This window comes from Dendronephthya gigantea, unplaced genomic scaffold (assembly GCF_004324835.1).
Source record: "Dendronephthya gigantea isolate DGI-Jeju-01 unplaced genomic scaffold, DenGig_1.0 000051F, whole genome shotgun sequence".
Classification (NCBI taxonomy): domain Eukaryota; kingdom Metazoa; phylum Cnidaria; class Anthozoa; order Malacalcyonacea; family Nephtheidae; genus Dendronephthya; species Dendronephthya gigantea.
This window is the reverse complement of record NW_021163061.1, coordinates 27,739-47,076: the sequence shown is the minus strand read 5'-3', so window position 1 is coordinate 47,076 and position 19,338 is coordinate 27,739. Positions and strand designations below refer to the sequence as shown.

Below are 19,338 nucleotides of genomic sequence, written 5' to 3'. Positions count from 1 at the left end.
CTGTATTAGAGAGATGTCTGTATTAGGGAGGTGTCTTTATTAGAGTGATGTCTGTATTAGAAAGATGTTTGTATTAGAGTGCTGTCTGCATTAGAAATATGATACTCGCTTTGATATCAGTGCTAATAATAGATGTCAATTATTTTTATTCGCTTCAAATAATCATTAAATGCAATAGTGGGCTATTTCTATTCAAAATTAAAATAAATATATATACAATACTACACGGTAAACTCTCTATAAGAATAGATTTGCACGGACACAAACCTTTTTCTTTCCAATCTTTGTGACTTTAGTCATGCAACCTCCTACATACTAGTGGCTTAATCCTAAAATATTGGAAATGTTAAGATATAGATAGAATGAAAATAAAACGTATCTTATTGCGTGAATTTATAAACATAATTCGTGAAATCTTTTCCGACACCAGACCAGCAGTCGTTGGAAGCACCATATTTGTCATATTCAATCATACTTCTTGCGCCCCAACACTCTCCGTAAAACTGCACAGCAAAATACTAAATAACAACATAATCAATGCTTGTTCATTGAAAAATGGAAGCGAAATCTATATTAGGTTAACGCAATGCAGTATTATTACTGTAAATATGAGAGGAATTGGTTCAAAATATCCATGTTGTGGATGGTCCAGTTATAATTGACTTTATTGAGGCCTGAGACAAACATGAAAGCCTTGCACTGGTCTGGTATTTTAATAATTTTATAAATACCTTGTATCCTTTGTCATAAGCAACACAGGCGCATTCTCTGACGGTCTTTTGCATGTCATACCAGTCTATTTTATCCCGGAGATTCGCAATCAAGTCTGGCAAAGCTCTTTTATAACGATCGTTAAAACATCCCAAGTGTTGAATACCTAAATATATACGAAGAGCTGTGTTTGACGTTTGCCTTGTGTGTTGATTTCAAGAACCGAACAATTGTCATCTGAACAAAGAGCTTTTGTAAAGCTCGTTTAAGATAAGCTTGCTGTAACAAAGTATCTTTGTTTCAAAACATGAGCCCCTCTTTACTGTAGAAAGTTCACTTAAATATTTATCTTTGTTAATGGACACAAAAGTCATTGATGTGTACTTAATTTTATATTTAAAAAATTACAGTGAAAGTCAGTTGTTATCTGTTGTCCTAAATTCTGATCAATGGCGAGTCAACTCAGTTTAAATCGCATAGAACTCTTGTTGACGTTTGACCAAGCATTGATAGTTCATCAAAAAAATCCTTCATGCAGAAAAATTAACCTTTGTTTGCCAACTCGCATTCTCGTTGAATCAATGTTTCAAATGCAAAACCACTGTTAGCATTAAAAAATGATTCCAATTTCTACCATTGCGAGGATCATGTTTTATTGAAGGATCAAGGCATTGTTGGTCTTATCAAAGGCCCTTCATCTATCGGAAGAACCAGTCGGGGTCCCTTATGTAGTTTCAGAGTCAATCAGAGATGTACATTAGTTTGAGGACCATCGATGAACTAAAATGATCATGTTGATCCCAGAGTGTAGCGACTTACCACAGGGCATTTCCTTGAAATGGATGTCATCCAAAGCCATGTCAGAATAAAAAGATCGGCCACGAATTGCCTCAAATTCCACCTAAATGAAAATTTGTGACGTAAGAATGTGAACAAGCAGTAGTTTTTCCACTGGAATAAAACGGTTTTAAATAAACATTCGAAGATCAAAGATGCTTGGAAAGTATAAGAGCATTTCTTTCGAAATCCGGTGTAAGGCATTGCCATACTTCCATGGATGACCCCAAAGTAATGTCGAAGAGTAAAAAAGTTATCAACTATAACGAAAATATCATACAAACCTGGTAACTAGTCGTAGACACGTTAGATATTGTTGTGCTACCTAATATCCATCTGTTTCCCTGATCACCTTTCTTATCCCATATTATCCTCTTAGAACCCACAGGGTCTTTAATGTACACGCTGAGTTCTCCCATTGAGCGGCCATACATGTGATAGTACCAGGAAATGCAACGACATTGCGAGGGTGGAAACTGTTTGCTTGTTAGGAGTGCTGTGTCGTTCTCCTTGGCAGGGAAGCTGGCCTCGGTAAAAATGTAATGGCCTGGAAATTTGACGATAATGGTAATTATGGATAACGGTGGATACTCTTGGATAATAGTGGATAATCATGGATATTTGTGGGATAATAGTGGATAGTGAGGATCAGGTGCACCGATAAGTAACGATAGACAATAATGAATAACGTTTGATAATGATAGGTAACCATGGAAAGTGAAAGATAGAGATGGCCGATGAGTAGAGATCAATGATGATGATGTATACCTGAAATTTCTTACCCGTGCCAGTAGTATGGTCTTGATTTGGACCAGTGCTCAAGATTGGTGTTGATCCTTTATGTGCTTGCCAGAAGTAATCCATGTTTTTATAACGGGTCCAATGACAGTAACTACCGCGCGTGAAATCACAGTTATCTACAAAGAAATAAAAGAATATTCCATCATTAGTTTAACGAGACTTCGCCTGAGCAGCTAAAACGCTCGTCAAACATGATGGGCAGGCAGAGACAAGATGTTGTCTAAACAAGCAGAAATGAACTTATCCAAGAAACAAACCTGGGTTGCATGTACTGTTGGCGTAGCAATCTTTTTCTTCTTTCGCAACCCCTGGGCAGTCTTTCCCGCCATGCATCGGGGCGGGATCTGAAAATTTCCTGGATCGATGACGCTTGCAATTTTCATCGCATTCTGTCCAAGAGGACCAGCGACCCCAATGATCAGCAGCAGGAGCTGCAAGAAAATAAAAGCGTTTAAACAAGGTTAGACGAGCTCAGAGGTTGTATTTTTGGAAGGCTATTGGCAACCTCGCAAGCCATCGTGGGCCGTGGATCGAAGGTAGAAAAGCCTGGCTTGCGGGTTAGACCATTGCTTGCGTTCTAGTCAATGACTCATGCAATTATATCTAGTATGTGTCACTGGTTCTCCCATAAACTCAGAGGCCCGTGGGGGGAGGGGCAGGCGTTCGTATTTTTACACGATGAAGGTGCCTATCATTGAAAATCACAATGTGTACTCCCGTAAAAGATTTGTTTTGCCCCAAACGTTGCCGAATGACTCAGCATCACAGCACATGTCAACACTGGTCAACAAAGTGAGGGATCAAGACATCGCCACGAAACACGACTTACACGAGTCACGACAGGGAAAGACAACGATCTCAGCCACTGATCTACGTATGTCACTGATATGCGATAAATTTAAGTGCTCGAAGAAAAGGACCTACCGTAACATTTCTAGTTTGTGCAATTCTGCCATTGAGATTCCACGCCATGCGACGATGCTCCAGAACAGTCAGCGTGGTTTGAAGAGAAACAATATCTTTGCCTTTTCTTAACACAATCTTTGCTGCAAGGCGAAAAACTGGACCACTCGCTAAACCCAACGCCATTGACTATTTGAAAAGACGTGATATTCATTTAAGAAAGTTGAACTGCTCCTAAAAAGTTGTTATTGATCAAATAACATGGAGCAACAAGCTGTTAGTAACAAATTTTAATCTTCCAGCAAGACTTAATTTTAATCTTTCAGAGATACACAAACCACTCTAAATATAGCCAGCGTGATAAAACCAAGTGGAAAAATATCTCGATGTATAGAGAAGTATATTATATGTATAGTAGTATATTATATATCCTAGGAACAACAACGAAGCGCCAAAATTAAATTCCTCCTCGCTCGGTTTATTAAAACCGTTGAAATGTCTGTTCATTCGACCATCCTGCGAATAACAAAATATCCTTAATGTTACAGTTATTGGACGCTAAAAAGAATGTAGTTGCTGCTCGAACACTATGACTTTTAAATTTGCTAACATCTAAACCTACAGCTATACCAAAACAGACTTTATCCATCGAGATATAGTATCTTTGGAAACAGGCCCATACGGTTTCACATAACTCAGTATAGCAATTGCTTTCTATCATGGCTATTTTCATTAGTTCCCTTGATATACTATAAGAGATGAATAACGACGCAAAGCTGAGACTCAAATTGATATTTCAAAAACTCGAGGGGTTTGACATGAGTTCCGACACGTGTCTGTTTGACTTTCTCCATGACGTAGAAAGTGCACTTGTCCGCAACGAGAATCATGTTATCGACAGTGAGAAGATGAATAGTTTGACAACGTTGTCCACTGAGTAAGGTCAATAAGAAAGAAACTTTAACAGTAAGCTCCTTCAAAGTCAGCGCCGAAGGTATAGGCTGCTTTCGAAAAAACTATAAGACCCTGCTAACATCCCATGTTGTCTGGTAACGCGGTAGAGCCGGGCGCAGTTCGAATACACCTTTCATAAAGTGCTAAACAATAGGTAGCTGTCCGAAAGTGACTTCACTATCACTTGACTGCAAAATAGAAGATAAAGCAAACCTCGCCGAGTTGATTGAGCGATAGGACAAACCCGAGTCAAACAGCGATGACAGAAAATCTAACGTCCGTGGTAAGGGAGGGGAGATGATATCACAGTGCCTCTTCATACAAAATTTTAACCATTTCTACAGATGCACTTGGTACTGAGATTTAGTGCTGTCTCTCCAAGAGGATTCAATTATGTTAATGGTCTTAACGAGTAGCCAGGTTGTCGTAGTTGTTGCCGCAGACATGACAAACCAAAAGTTTGAGCTTCTTGCAAAAGGGATGAGTTGTTTCCGATGATTTCCGACCGAGGTTCAGTAGTTTGTGACTGGGTTGTAGGACCACAGGAGGTGGAACATGAAGAGAGGCTAGCAAAGGATACCAAGGATGGGTGGGACAGTCGGGAACAACTAAAATTCTCTTGGCATGCTCCTGAATTATTTTCTTTACAGCCTGTAACAGAAAACTAAACGGCGGGAAACAATAAAATTTCAAGTCAATCCACGAAATAGAGAAAGCATCAACGAACACTGCTCCAGGATCTGGCGGATAAGAGCAATATGTTGGGAACTGTTTTATATTTAAGTGTGATGCAAAAAGATCGATCTAAGTGTGAAAATTCAAGGTACTGAGCGTATTATGTAATGACAATGGTTTGGTTTCCATTCGCTATCTGGATTATGAAAATGACGAGATTCTTTGCGTGTTAAGACATTCTGCGAACCAGGAATGTGAGCAACAGTAAGCCAAATGTTGTATTTTATACAAAATTCCCAGATTTCTCAGCCCATAGAGCGGCAAATACGGCTATGACAAGAACCCATGTTATTTATTACAGCTACTGCTGTGGTGTTATCTATCATGAGTTTTACATGCTTACACCACTTAAGAGTGGTGCAGAACAGTTTAAGGGCAAAAAATGCAGCCAAAAGTTCAATGTAGTTTATGTGATGGGTGCATTCAACTGGCGACCATCTTCCCCCTGAAGATGTATCACCTAGTACAGCTCCCCATCTTTCTAGAGGTGCATCAGAGTATATAGTTATATCAATAGGAGGAATGAAAAGAAATCTAAAACTCTCTTCAAGATGGGTGACCCACCATCGTAACTCTATCAAGCCATCCTCAGAGACAGTCATAGAGGAATCAAAATTACCCTTAGCTCTTTTAGGAGCATCTTTTTTATCCATTTCAAGGTACCTATAATGAAGAGCCCCATACTGAACCCCAGGTAAGGAGGAGACTAGGCAACCAATAATCTTGGCTACCTGCTGGATAGGAATGTCTGCTGGATGTTACATTATGTAATAAGGTTGATATTATTAATAATGGGGTTAATATTTAATAAGTTGTTAGGAGGGTTGTGATTGATAAGTGGGCGTGAAGGATAGAGACTTGAAGTGAAAAGGTTGTAATTTGTTGGACTGAGTTTAGGGAATAAATATATAAATATACATATATGTTACAAAGAGAATAAACTTGAAACACTGGACATTCAATAACATCAAACAAATTTTTTTTAATTATTTCCTTTTTTCTCATTTGTAACTTGGATAGTCATTGTTATCAAGTTAATGACAAATCCTAGGATAATTACCTCTTGAGAAGGGGAAGGAGTCGACTTATCACGATGGATAACTAGATCTAAGAAGTCAAATGTTTCAACTGTGTCTTGAAAGAGCATTTGTAGCCCACTTAGCATATGTATCACCCTGCAGATAGAAGCCATCAATATACCCACTAATAATATGATTCATAACTCTAAGCTTAGCTAGGGGTGGTTTCATAAGTTTATTATGTTAACAACCTGATCATTTATTACAAGAGGAAAGAAAGTTTTCAGTATATTATATCATATGAAATAGGATTCATATGCTTTTAAATGTCATTAAAAGTTTATTGCCCATGTTGGCAAATGTCAAAAAACATTATTTAAATTATTTAAATATAAGTTACACTTGTCTCTCTTACAACAGAAACAGGAACACTTTAATGGGACGTAATTCAGCAAAGTCTCACAAATTATATAAACCATGCTGCATCTATTGTTTGCTTTTGTTAACTCAAAGTTGCACTATTTCAGACAAGTATTTACTGTGCATGTTTTCAGGGCCGTAACTAGAACGATAATTGGGGGGGGGGGCGGTGTCAATTATCGTTCTACAGGGTGAGTAAAAAAAACTGACACCTTTGAAATTCAAATTAGCCGCGAACTTATAGCTGGAATTTGACAATTCCCATTGTGTACAATCAACAAGACCTGATTAATTAGTGCGAAAGTGTTTAATCCAATTGAACTAATTCCAGGTTCTTTTTTATTACAGAGCTTAAAATGCATTTTAACTTCCAAAGCCCTGGAACAAAGTTTATGTTCTACTTAATTAATGGCTTCACTTTCATATTTGATATGCTTCATATACCCATAAGAATGATAAGATATTTTAGGCAACTTCAGTCTCATTACAACGGATTACAGACCCATTGCAGCTAATTTGAATTTTAAAGGGTGTCAGGTTTTTTTTACTCACCCTGTAGTTACGGCCCTGTGTGTTTTATGCAGGAAATATTTGTTCATACTAAATCTCATGAAAGGTAAATGATGCTCTTGTCTCTTACAACAACAACAACAGGACCCTTGGGATGGGATACCAGATTGGGAGCCCACTTATTGTCATCTTTACAACAAAAGGTAAGAGTCTCCAGCTCCCCGCCTGCTTCAGGGTAGCACAGAATGAAATAGGAATGCTCTTCTCTAACCCTGGTTAAAACCAATATTTTACAAATTTCGTAGTGAAATGCGACCCTCCGTACCTCATGATCTTCTGGGAGTTTTATTGTTGTCTTCAGATTTCCTTCCTTGGTGTATATTTGAACCACCGTACGATCGTCTGTTGGTATCATGATTTCATTCTGCTGGGAAATACTCAATGAAAATGCCTCACTCGAGTCGCGTTTAAACTTGTATTTCAATTGACACGTCTTGTCACAAACATACACATGAGGGTCTTCGTTTTGGATGATGATAATATCATCGTCTTTGCATATCGCGATCTTTATAACTAGAGAAGGATCTTTGTCCTCGAGAAAATCCAATGTATGATTTGCTTTTACATTGTAATTCTCGTCCAATATCGTTAACATGAATGCTTTACCCAGACGTCCTCTCACCACGTAAACATTGTTATTCAGATCAACAGCAAACGACGGTAAAAAATTACCTGGAAATTCAGGTATTTCAACCCGTTCGATTTTTCCTGCCTCATGGACAATCATGATGTGGTCACTAAACCTAGTATCAGGGACAGTAAGAACATGCCCCTGACTGTTCACACCAGAGCAGTACGGTCTTATTTCTTTATCAAGGAGCTGCTCGTTTGGAGGATGAGGCAATTCCTCTCCCATAGACTTTCTTGTTGAAATTTCCTTCCAATTTCTTATTGGGTGAAAACTACGATCAGGAAGTTCAATCGTTGGCATGCAGACGGGCACTTCAAACGAATACTTGCTGCTAAATTTCCAAACATATTGAAACAACACATAGTTGATTAACATAACCGACTTGACGTTCTCCACTCGTTGAGTTTTATTCAACAACGATTTGACTCCACCGTTCAAATACACCGAGAATATCTCTTGAATGGCTGGTAAGCTATGAAGCTTCTTCAAAAACGTCAAGCACCCAGTGATTGCGGTCTCAGGACTATCGAGATGTTCCAGTATTTCTGAAACTATTCGTAGCTTCGCAGCAAAAATTCGATCTTCGATACTAAATGCCTCATTCCAGAAAGCAGTGGTTGCTTTCTCGCGCGCTTTTTCGAATCTTTTTCTCGCAGTTTTAAACTCTCTGTCCGAGTTGATTTTAAGCTTTTCCATGGCGCGAGGAAGCTCTATGGTCCTATTGCTTGGTTTAAGATACCAGACTGAATAACACTCGAAGGTTCACTTGGTTCGTCCGGAGTTTCGCTCGCTTTCTGCTCGGGATTTGATTTATCAAGAGAAACACTGAGTAACTCTACTCCTTCTTCTAGAAAATTATAACTGGCAAGTAATGTTGATCTAGAAAGGCCATCTATTTTAGACTTGATATCATTTAACTCGCGTACGACAAACTTTCGAATTTCTGCATCGGTTACATCGCCGTCTTTGAATTTGTCTGCCGTCGAGTCTCTGACCTTATTCCATAATAAACCAACTGTTGAACTGAGAATACTTGTCACAATTGAAGACATACCAAGTTTCTTTCCTCCAAGCGATGCTAAACTTTGACAAAACACAACACAATATGTCAAAGCAGATTCATTCTTGCGTTGAATTCCTCACAATCTTGTGGTATGTTCATCCTGTAATTTTACCATATGGAAATTTCCAGGCGGAAATCCCGCTAAGTTTCTTCACCTACAATATGTTAGTGCGGGATTTTTGTACAAATATTCCTGTCACTTCATTCACAGAGTTTCTTACGATCATCTTAACACAATATTCTTTTCCATGATATCGAACTGGGATCAGAGAAAAGTGTATTTGAACGAGATCTACGTATCTTTGCTAATGCTTGCAAAAATTCAAAGTGTTTTTATCGTATAAAGGACGTGGCGGGGATCCTGATGATTTGTGTCACTTTCTTTCTTTGAGAAGTCTCCAGCCAAGTTCCCACGGTTTAAAATATTGCTCATTTTAATAGAGTTATCAATCAAATTTTAAAGCAAAGTAAATCAGGTGCAGACTGTTGCTGACACAAGGCTTGACGTTCCCACTTGAAGAGTGAAAATCAAACTTTTCTATGATTATGAGTTGAAACAATCAATCACATATTTTAGAAAAATGATAGATTAAAGTTATTTCGAGAATGAATTCAACGCTTATTGTTTAATTGTTAGAGAATAAATTTATTCCAATATGGAGGCGTTTGTTATGTCGAGAAAAGTGAGTGTACAGGGAAGCCAAGCAAAACAATGAAAATGATTGGAAAAACGCATCAAGTTTTACCTCAAGTTATTTTATTAGATTCACGAGAGTCTAAACAATTTAAGGTGGAGAATACTAACGCTCTTTCCGCCTGTTTGGCGAAGTCTTTTTTTTTATTTCACACTGAGCACGAACGAATAATGATGTCTCGTAAATAACTACAGTAGTCCCCCGCTAACTCAAACTCGCTTAACTCGAACTCCTCACTAACTCGAACTAAATCCAATTCCCCTGGGATTTGGTAATGTATTTGTATGATTTTGTATGTGCTTTTGTATTCTTTCAATCTTTTTAATATTTTAAAACGTCATCCACTCTCGCTGACAATTCATGTTGGTAGGCATGATATCCCATGATTCGATTGAATTTTATACCTTACTGTATTAATAACTTATAATAAACGTAATCTGACACCAACTCCGGCTAACTCGAACAATTTTTCTTTCCCCTTGGGAGTTCGAGTTAGCGAGGATCTACGAAATGAATGAATAGTTAAAACTTAAAAAGCTCTGTTTATAAGGACCCTTATTTGAAAACTGGTAACTTTTCGACACGATCACATCTATCAAAAGACGAAAATCTCAACGGAGATCTCCGCAACCATGATAATGAAGACGAGAATGATGATTGATGTTCAGGAATGTTGATGTATAATTATGGATGGGACCGATGGGTTAGTATGATTAAATATGATAATCTTGTGCATCGATGGATAACAATTGGCAATCATGGACAATGATGGAAGCGATGTAGAGTAATGAGGTAATGACTATTCATAATAATGATGGTGGTCATGAGATCACTCTTATTTCATACCTGAGTCTGTAGTGTGGTCTCGACTGGGTCCAGTCTTCCTGGATTGTCTCGATCTTCTCTTTGTTTGTCAATAGCAGCGCTGGTTTTTATCACGGACCCAATGACAATATTTACCACGCGTAAAATCACAGTTATCTACAAGGAATGAAAGAGTTGTACATCATCAGTTGAGTTAGCTCTCACCAGAATAATTGCTTATCAAAACCTTGCGAGTAAACTCGTGTTATACCAGAACATGGATAAAATAATTACAATACAACATTCGCTCTTCAAAATCAAAATCCAGCATATTGACAGACAGGCATCAGATGTAATCTAACAAAATTTAAGTGTGTGTAGTTTGTGAAGTTTTTCTCTGCAGAGAGTTTCGACTGTCTCTTGAGGTTGTTAACTCAGCCAAGAGTTTGAGCTCGGCTCAAATGAACGAACGAATGAATGAATAAACGAATGCAGTAAATATACCTGAGTTACACGAGCTGTTCATATCACAATTGTTTATCTCTTCACACGCACTTGCAATAGTTCTTTATCCCTTCTACTTTCTCATTAGCATTAAGTTATGGCGAGTAAACCCTGACTGCGCAACCCTGCCGTTAAGACACCCGATCACCCTAATTCTCCTTATTCGACGTCCCCCCAACTTCCCTACTTCCCAATACTCATTACCACTTCCTCACTGCCAGTACTTCCCCCAATACTTATTATATATTCCCCAATACTGAACACAAAGAAATAAATTACATGAACATCCCCACACTTGATTTATTCGTCCTTCCAGTTTATTTGTCCCTCAGAACGCTTGTTTAAATTCAGGCAAGTCATTACGTTATATGAGCCGATTAATCTCATTTACTGTATCACGCGCACTTTTTATTCCCTCTGAGCTCGGGCTTCCCGTCGCCGATACCCACAATATCGGTTGGTTTTGCGTCCTTCGCACCATGTCAAGAGGATCAAACAGGTCATCCCGACTGTAATTACAAAACCAAATTACCGAAATTAATACCAACCCCTGGAAGCCGAGCTCAGAGAAAATGATCACCGTCGACCCGAAGGCTCTCAAGAACCGGGCAAAGCCCTAAGTGCTTGTGGGATCATTTCTCGTCACTCGCTTCCCTCGAATTATACCAATGACATAACCCCTATATTTGAAACGAGTTATCAACCATCAAAATTACCAAACAGGTTTCTTTCTTTTTTTTTTTTTTACATGAATAATATCGATATGCCATATATGGTTCGAGTATGAATGAATTTAGGACTATACGCACACCACCCGTAATTGTCACACGATATAACCCTATGTCTATATGCTAAAATAGTAAGTTGATTCCAAGCCTCACATGCGACGCTGAGGACATGCCCGCGCAAAATGCCCGGGTTGTCCGTACACCCAACATTTCAAGTCACTGCGAGCAGGCCTCCCCACTCCAAATCTGCGACGACCGCGGAACGATGTCCCGCGAGGCCTCGCCGGCGCAACAGACTGCTGGAGTGTCTGGTGAGATTCCCAAGATTTTGTGATGACTTTGGCAACTTCGGACTCCTCCTTACTTGCGACCAACTTCATCAAGATGTCTTTTAATAGGCGTTTATCGTTGACAAACGGCCGGCATTGCGTCAAGATAATATTAAAACGCTTGAGGCGGTCATCATTTTTGTCGCGACATACGTCGACGACCACCTCCTCTAACGCCGCTAACACGGCGTGCTCATCAAACAGCGATTCTGGCCGTGCTGCAAACGCCTGCAGGGCCAAAATTTTATTCTCCACGGAGGCCTGATCCGTTTTCGACCGCAAGGTCCGTAACTGCTTTTGAAGTTTTTCAATCTGCAAAACAATACTCTCCTCCTGTCCCTGTCCGGACGGGGAATGCTTATCTCTCAACCCTTCACGGTTGTTCCAATGGGCCACGCCACTAACCACATGTTAGTGGTAAATGAATCGTACACAGGTTTAATTATCGCCTGGCCGTGTTGTAGTCAGATACACGCAATGCCCCTACGCGGGCTTGCCTTGTCGGCCCTTTAATGCACCCTTCACGGTTGCATGACCCCACCGTTGCTTTATACCCATCTCTTCAACCCTACGCGGTTGTATATCACAAGTACGTCCCTGCTCGGACTCTGGCTACAGTTCTCGTACCCACTGTAGGACAACTCCTAGTAGCGGGGTTATTAAAACCCCAGATAACCGAATCCAAGTGCCCCTCACTATTCCTGCATATATATGGCTAAAGCTCAAACAGAACACCTACCCTGGCGGACTATAAATGGGTTCAAAACCTTAATGGTCTAATTTGTCGCCCAGCAATGCGCACCGTCAGCGATTGCGATATAAACATTGAAGTTTAACAAGCCTCGATCAGACCACAATCTGATACGTACATTGAAAACTGACATAATGCGACTAAGGTGTTCAATAAATTGGTGAAATACCATCTGACGAAAATAGCGACAAGGACAATACCGCCTTGGCAACGACACACTTCATTGATCAGCAGCTATAAACACATGTCTGATTCAAAGCCCTGAAATGGCGAAAACAAGGCACACACGCCCTTCAAATGCGAATCTTTGGCGTAGTAAATGGTACGAAGGTGCCATATCTCTCCCCTGCTTAACCAGATCGCAGAAACTATTCGTCGGCAGCGTACTGAAGTTAACTAGCTATCCAGTAGAACTATAAAATACCTCAAGCTTGTCATTACTCGTTGGCGGCGTAGCGCCATCAACCACCACATGTTGTGCCAGTGCTTGGCTTGTAGAAGGTCCAGACTCAGACGTCGTCGCTGTCGGCTGGACAGGATCTGTTGTATTAGGCGGTTGAATCGCAGCCTCTGCATCAATAGCCGCTACTATATTTCTAAGCTCTTCGGACGAAGCGCCGGCAGGCCGGGACATCGTGTGAAAGAATCTTGAGAACGTTTTCCTCTGAAGCTCGTGCCAACTGACGTTAATTTATTCCCAGTTACTTTACTTATAATGCTAATGACGTCATCGGGATTATGAATATTCAACTAGTTTGAATAATTCACATCATTAGCAGAGAATGAATCTTAACCATTCCTGACTTGACAAATTGTGCAGTTGAAAATATGTTCATATCAGAGAGATGTCTGTATTGAAGAGGTGCATGTACTAAGACACGTTTACATTTGCAATTGTTGCTGCCATCTTCTTCTTTTGATAGATGTGAACGAGTAGATTCAGTTATGGTTGTTCAGATAAGAACACCTATACATCATTACATCATAACTATTCGCTCGTTCACATCAATCAAAAGACGAAAATGCCAAAAAAACGGATCGTAATTAGACTTGTAAACGTTGCTTCAGAGAGGTGTTTGTAAATAATGTATTGAAATGCCACGCTCAATAAACTATGAACACATCACTTACGGATACTTGCTGAGAATTTCCAAACAGTATTTTTTTTTAGGAAAGTTCACTTGAAAGAGATGCCGCACACATCTTTGTTATTGGAAACAAAAATCATTGTTTATTTGATTCATATCGAGAATCATTGGCATTGAATTTAAATCTTATCTCACATGAGATAAAATTGAAAATTAAACGAGACTTACCTGAAAGTTGAAATTTGATTTGGATTTTATGAGTCATCAGCCTGGAGTGTGAGAGTTGTACGAGAGAGAGTGCAGCGCATGCGCCAATCAGTCTTTAGAGCTTTACCAGACAAAGACCGCACGGACGTGATGAGTGTGAGAGTTGACTGCAAGTAAGGGAATGGGAGAGAACAGGGGGGGCGTACAACTCTCACACTCCAGGTCAAATCAAACTTCAACTTCCAGGTAAGTCTCGTTTAATTTTCAATTCTATTTCGTCATCAGCCAAAGTCATGTGAAGTTGTACGAGATTTCAGAGCAATCAGTGAGGGCTTTGTCTTGCAAAGATACACAAACCACTCTAACTATAGCATGCGTAATAACACCAAGTGGAAAGATATCTCGATATATAGAGAAGTATATTATATATATAGTATATTATATATCCTAGGAACCATTAACGTTTGTATAACACTCTAACACCGAAGCGCCAAAATTAAATTCCTCCTCGCTCGGTTTATTATAAAACCGTTGAAATGTTTGTTCATTGGACCATCCTGCGGATAACATAATATCCTTAATGTTACAGTTATTGGACGCTAAAAGGGATGTAGTTGCTGCTCGAACACTATGACCTTTAAATTTGCTAACATCTAAACCTTCAGCTACCAAAACAGACTTTATCCATCGAGATATAGTATCTTTCGAAACAGGTCAATACGGTTTCACATAACTAAGTAGCAATTGCTTTCTATCATGGCTATTTTCATCAGTTCTCTTGATATACTCTAAGAGATGAGTAACGACGCAAAGCTGAGGCTCAAATGGATATTTCAAAAACTCGAGGGGTTTGACATGAGTTCCGACACGTGTCTGTTTGACTTTCTCCATGACGTGGAAAGTGCACTTGTCCGCAACGAGAATCATGTTATCGACAGTGAGAAGATGAAAAACTATTGTTTGACAGCGTTGTCGACTGAGTAAGGTCAATAAGAAGGAAACTTTAACAGTAAGCTCCTTCAAAGTCAGCGCGGAAGGTATAGGCTGCTTTCGAAAAAACTATAAGACCTTGCTAACATCCCATGATGTCTGGTAACGCGGTAGAGCCGGGCGCAGTTCGAATACACCTTTCATAAAGTGCTAAACAATAGGTAGCTGTCCGAAAGTGACTTCACTATCACTTAACTGCAAAATAGAAGATAAAGCAAACCTCGCCGAGTTGATTGAGCGATAGGACAAACCCGAGTCAAACAGCGATGACAGAAAATCTAACGTCCGTGGTAAGGGAGGGGAGATGATATCACAGTGCCTCTTCATACAATACAAAACTTGTTTGTAGCCTGAATATCTATCTAAGACAGAAACATGATTATCTTCATTATGTTAAGAACCTGATGATTTATTACAAGAGCAAAGAAAGTTTTCACTATATTATATCATATGAAATAAGATTCATACGGTTTTAAATATCATTAAAAGCTTATTGTCCATGTTGGCAAATGTCAAAAAACATTATTATTTAAATTATTTAAATATAAGTTACACTTGTCTCTCTTACAACAGAAACAGGAATACTTTAATGGGACGTAATTCAGCAAAGTTTCACAAATTATATAAACCATGCTGTATCTATTGTTTGCTTTAGTTTACTCAAAGTTGCACTATTTCAGACAAGTATTTACTGTGTTTTATGCAGGAAATGTTTGTTCATACTAAATCTCATTAAAGGTAAGTGATGTTCCTGTATCTTACAACAACAACAGGACCCTTGGGATGGGATACCAGTGTGGGAGTGAATTCAAAGAAATTTTCATCTTTACAACAGAAGGTAAGAGTCTCCAGCTTTCCGCCTGCTTCAGGGTAGCACAGAATGAAATAAGAATGCTTTTCTCTAACCCTGGTAAAAACCAATATTTTACAAATTTCGTACTGAAATGCGACGCTGCATACCTTATGATCTTCTGGGACTTTTATTGTTGATTTCAAATTTCCTTCCTTGGTGTATATTTGAACTGCCGTATGATCGTCTGTTGGTATCATGATTTCATTCTGCTGGGAAATACTCAATGAAAATGCCCAACACGAGTCGCGTTTAAACTTGTATTTCAATTGACCCGTCTTGTCACAAACATACACATGAGGGTCTTCGTGTTTGATGATGATAATATCATCGTCTTTGCATATCCCGATCCTAAGTAGAAACGTACCGAGAAAATCCAATGTATGATTTGCTTTTACATTGTAATTCTCGTCCAATATCGTCAACATGAATGCTTCACCTGAACGTCCTCTCACCACGTAAACATTGTTATTCATATCAACAGCAAGCGGCGCTAAAAAATTACCTGCAAATTCAGGTAATTCAACCCGTTTGATTTTTCCTGCCTCATGGATAATCATGATGTGGTCACGAGATCCAGTACCAGGGAAAGTAAGAACATCCCCCTGACTGTTCACAGCAGATAAGTAGGGTATTATTTTTTCATCAAGGAACTGTTCGTAGCGACGATGAGGCAACTCTTCTACCATAGACTTTCTTGTTGAAATTTTGTTCCAATTTCTTATTGGGTGAAAACTACGATCAGGAAGTTCAATCGTTGGCATGCAGGCGGGCACTTCAAACGAATACTTGCTGCCGAACTTCCCAACATATTGAAACAACACATAGTTGATTAACATAACCGACTTAACGTTCTCCACTCGTTGAGTTTTATTCAACCACGATTTGACTCCACCGTTCAAATACACCGAGAATATCTCTTGAATGGCTGGTAAGCTATGAAGCTTCTTCAAAAACGACAAACACCCAGTGATTGCAGTCTCAGGACTATCGAGATGTTCCAGTATTTCTGAAACTATTCGTAGCTTCGCAGCAAAAATTCGATCTTCAATACTAAATGCCTCATTCCAGAAAGCAGTGGTTGCTGTCTTGTGTGCTTCCTCCAATCTCTTCTTTGCAGTTTCAAACTCTCTGTCTGAGTTGATTTTAAGCTTTTCCATTGCGCGAGGAAACTCTATTGCTTGGTTTAAGATACCAGACTGAATAACGCTCGAATGTTCACCCGGTTCGTCTTGAGTTTCGCTCGCTTTCTGCTCGGGATTTGATTTATCAAGAGAAACACTGAGTAAATCTACTCCTTCTTGAAGGAAATCGTAACTGGCGAGTAAAGTTGATCTAGAAAGGCCATCGATTTTAGACTTGATATCATTTAACTCTCGTACGACAATCTTACGAATTTCTGCATCGGTTACATCGCCGTCTTTGAGTTTGTCTGCCGTCGAGTCTCTGACCTTATTCCATAATAAACCAACTGTTGAACTGAGAATACTTGTCACAATTGAAGACATACCGAGTTTCTGTACTGAATAAAAAAGCTAATACTTAATTTTGACTAAACACGAACACAGGATAAACACAAACTCGTGCTCGAACAATTCTTGTGTAGATGTTGAGTCAGTTCCTGGTTCCTGATTCCAAGGGTTGGTCAAGTTTACAGTGTCAGAGTTTTTTGTCTAAACTATATTGGAACAGGATATTGCATTATACAAATATTGCATTATAATTACGCTTCATTCGCAACGGAAGTTTTGTGCACAATCATCTGAAAATATTTATTTGTTTTCATCTTATTAAGATTAGGTGTTTCATCGCGTGTCTGATCACATGAGCCTAGATTTCTAACGGAAGATGGTATCGTTGTTATTGGAAACTAAATATCCGTTGTTCTGAGCTGTGTCATCGTCCGGTTTTCCGTGAAATGCGAAAATGAAACAAGTCGTTATAATGGCAAAAAATGCCGACCGAAATTAGGTTTGAACTAAGCTTGATTGCGCGTTGTTATATTTTGGTAGTGGCGGTTGTTGTAAATACTGAAATAGAGCTATTTTGTGCCCATGGTAGGTATAAATATTAACTTTTGATATTGTATGCACATTAAACTGATGATATAGCTGACTGTAACAATTTTGGGCTCTGGCAATAATAAATATCTTTGGCATCGTTGCAAATGGTTTTAATATAAAGAGGAACGATAGAAACTGTAATAACAGGTGACCAAGATGGGATGATAATTGATGTTCAGAGATAACAATTATTAATATGTATACACATTGGATGATAATAATGGACCACAACAAATAGCTATGTATGATAATGTATGATCGATGGATAACGGTGGATAATTATGGACAACGATGGATAACGATTATGACGAATGGAATAAAGGTGATATCTGGTGTGATGATTTTAATGAGAAATTGTGATGACGAATCACTTGTATTTCTTACCCGTTCCAGTAATATGGTATTGATTGATACCAGTTTTTCCTGTTTCTGATGGTCCTTTGTGTTTACCAATAGCATTTCATCCTTATTTACAGACCCACTGACAGTATTTCCAGCGTGAAATGAAAGTTATCTACAAAGGTTGAAAGATTTGAGCACTATTAGTTGAGCAATCTCGCCTCTCACTTATCAGGTCTTGTGGGAAAACTGGTGCAATGCCAGAACAGAGATAAAATAATAACAGTTCACCGAACGTACATTTACAAATTCTGCATCTCGACTGGTAGAAATCAGGTGTGATTAGGTCCAGGTTTAAGTGTGGTGATACATGATTTTCTGGTAATGTCAACCGTCTTTTGAAGTCAGCTTGAAGTTTTAACTCAGCCAAGAGTTCTCGTTTGTGCTTGGCTCGATGCAATGAACTCAATAAATGCACGCCTTTTCTTTTTAATAATTCGGGTCAATAACTTGGGATGAATTTCGACCTGTCTTGACTTGACGAATTTGTATTGGAAAGTGCATGTATTACGACCAAGTTTTCCTCTTTTGATAGATGCAAACAAGTAGATAAGTTATGGACGTTCAGATAAGAGCACGCATACATCATTACATCATTACTATTTCCTCGTTCACATCAATCAAAAGTTAAAATGTCTGTATTGTAGAGATTGGGATGTTTGTAATAGAGAGACATTTGTATTAGAGATGTCTGTATTAGAAAGATGTCTGTATTAGAGAGACGTTTGTATTAGAGAGATGTCTGCATTAGAGAGATGTCTGTATTAGAGAGACGTTTGTATTAGAGAGATGTCTGTATTAGAAAGATAACTGTATTAGAGAGATGTTTGTATATTAGAGAGATGCCTGTATTAGAGAGATGTCTGTATTAGAGAGATGTTTGTATTAGAGAGATGCCTGTATTAGAGAGATGTCTGTATTAGAGAGATGTCTTTATTAGGGAGGTGTCTTTATTAGAGAGGTGTCGGTATTAGAGATATGTTTGTGTTAGAGTGATGTCTGCATTAGAAATATGATACCCGCTTTGATATCAGTGCTAATATTAATAGATGTCAATTATTTTTATTCACTTCAACTAATCATTAAACGCAATAGTGGGCTGTTTCTATTCAAAAATTAAAATAAATATATATACAATACTGAACGGTAAACTCTCTATAAGAATAGATTTGCACGGACGCAAGTCTTTTTCTTCCCAATCTTTGTGAGTTTTGTCATGCAACTTCCCACATACTAGTGGCTTAATCCTAAAATTTTGGGAAAGTTAAGATATAGAATGAACATAA

The 19,338-nt window shown here is 38.8% G+C and overlaps 2 protein-coding genes across 2 annotated transcripts in view; both read right to left on the bottom strand.

Annotated features, from left to right (window-relative positions):
- LOC114528740 (probable ATP-dependent RNA helicase DDX43) overlaps window positions 1–7,310 on the bottom strand; it is a 192,429-nt gene extending 185,119 nt beyond the window's left edge. Inside the window, exon 1 of the mRNA XM_028550439.1 lies at window positions 7,216–7,310. The gene's annotated coding sequence lies outside the window, so the exon portion shown is untranslated. The remainder of the gene's footprint in view (window positions 1–7,215) is intronic.
- LOC114528691 (MAM and LDL-receptor class A domain-containing protein 1-like) lies at window positions 190–13,089 on the bottom strand. Its single transcript, XM_028550367.1, has 7 exons — window positions 12,897–13,089; window positions 2,607–2,780; window positions 2,331–2,465; window positions 1,833–2,095; window positions 1,531–1,612; window positions 732–877; window positions 190–518 (listed from the first exon to the last, which is right to left on the bottom strand). Exons 1-7 carry the CDS (start codon window positions 13,087–13,089, stop codon window positions 381–383), a joined length of 1,131 nt encoding a protein of 376 aa, XP_028406168.1. The 3' UTR covers window positions 190–380.
- Between the last annotated feature and the right edge of the window lie 6,249 nt (window positions 13,090–19,338).

Coding starts and splice junctions, on each gene's coding strand:
- LOC114528691 (XM_028550367.1), bottom strand. CDS start 13,089: ATGTCCCGGCCTGCCGGCGCTTCGTCCGAAGAGCTTAGAAATATAGTA. Junction 2,781..12,896: donor TGGCGCTACGCCGCCAACGA/GTAATGACAAGC, acceptor ATTTTCTTGCAG/CTCCTGCTGCTGATCATTGG. Junction 2,466..2,606: donor CAACAGTACATGCAACCCAG/GTTTGTTTCTTG, acceptor ATTTCTTTGTAG/ATAACTGTGATTTCACGCGC.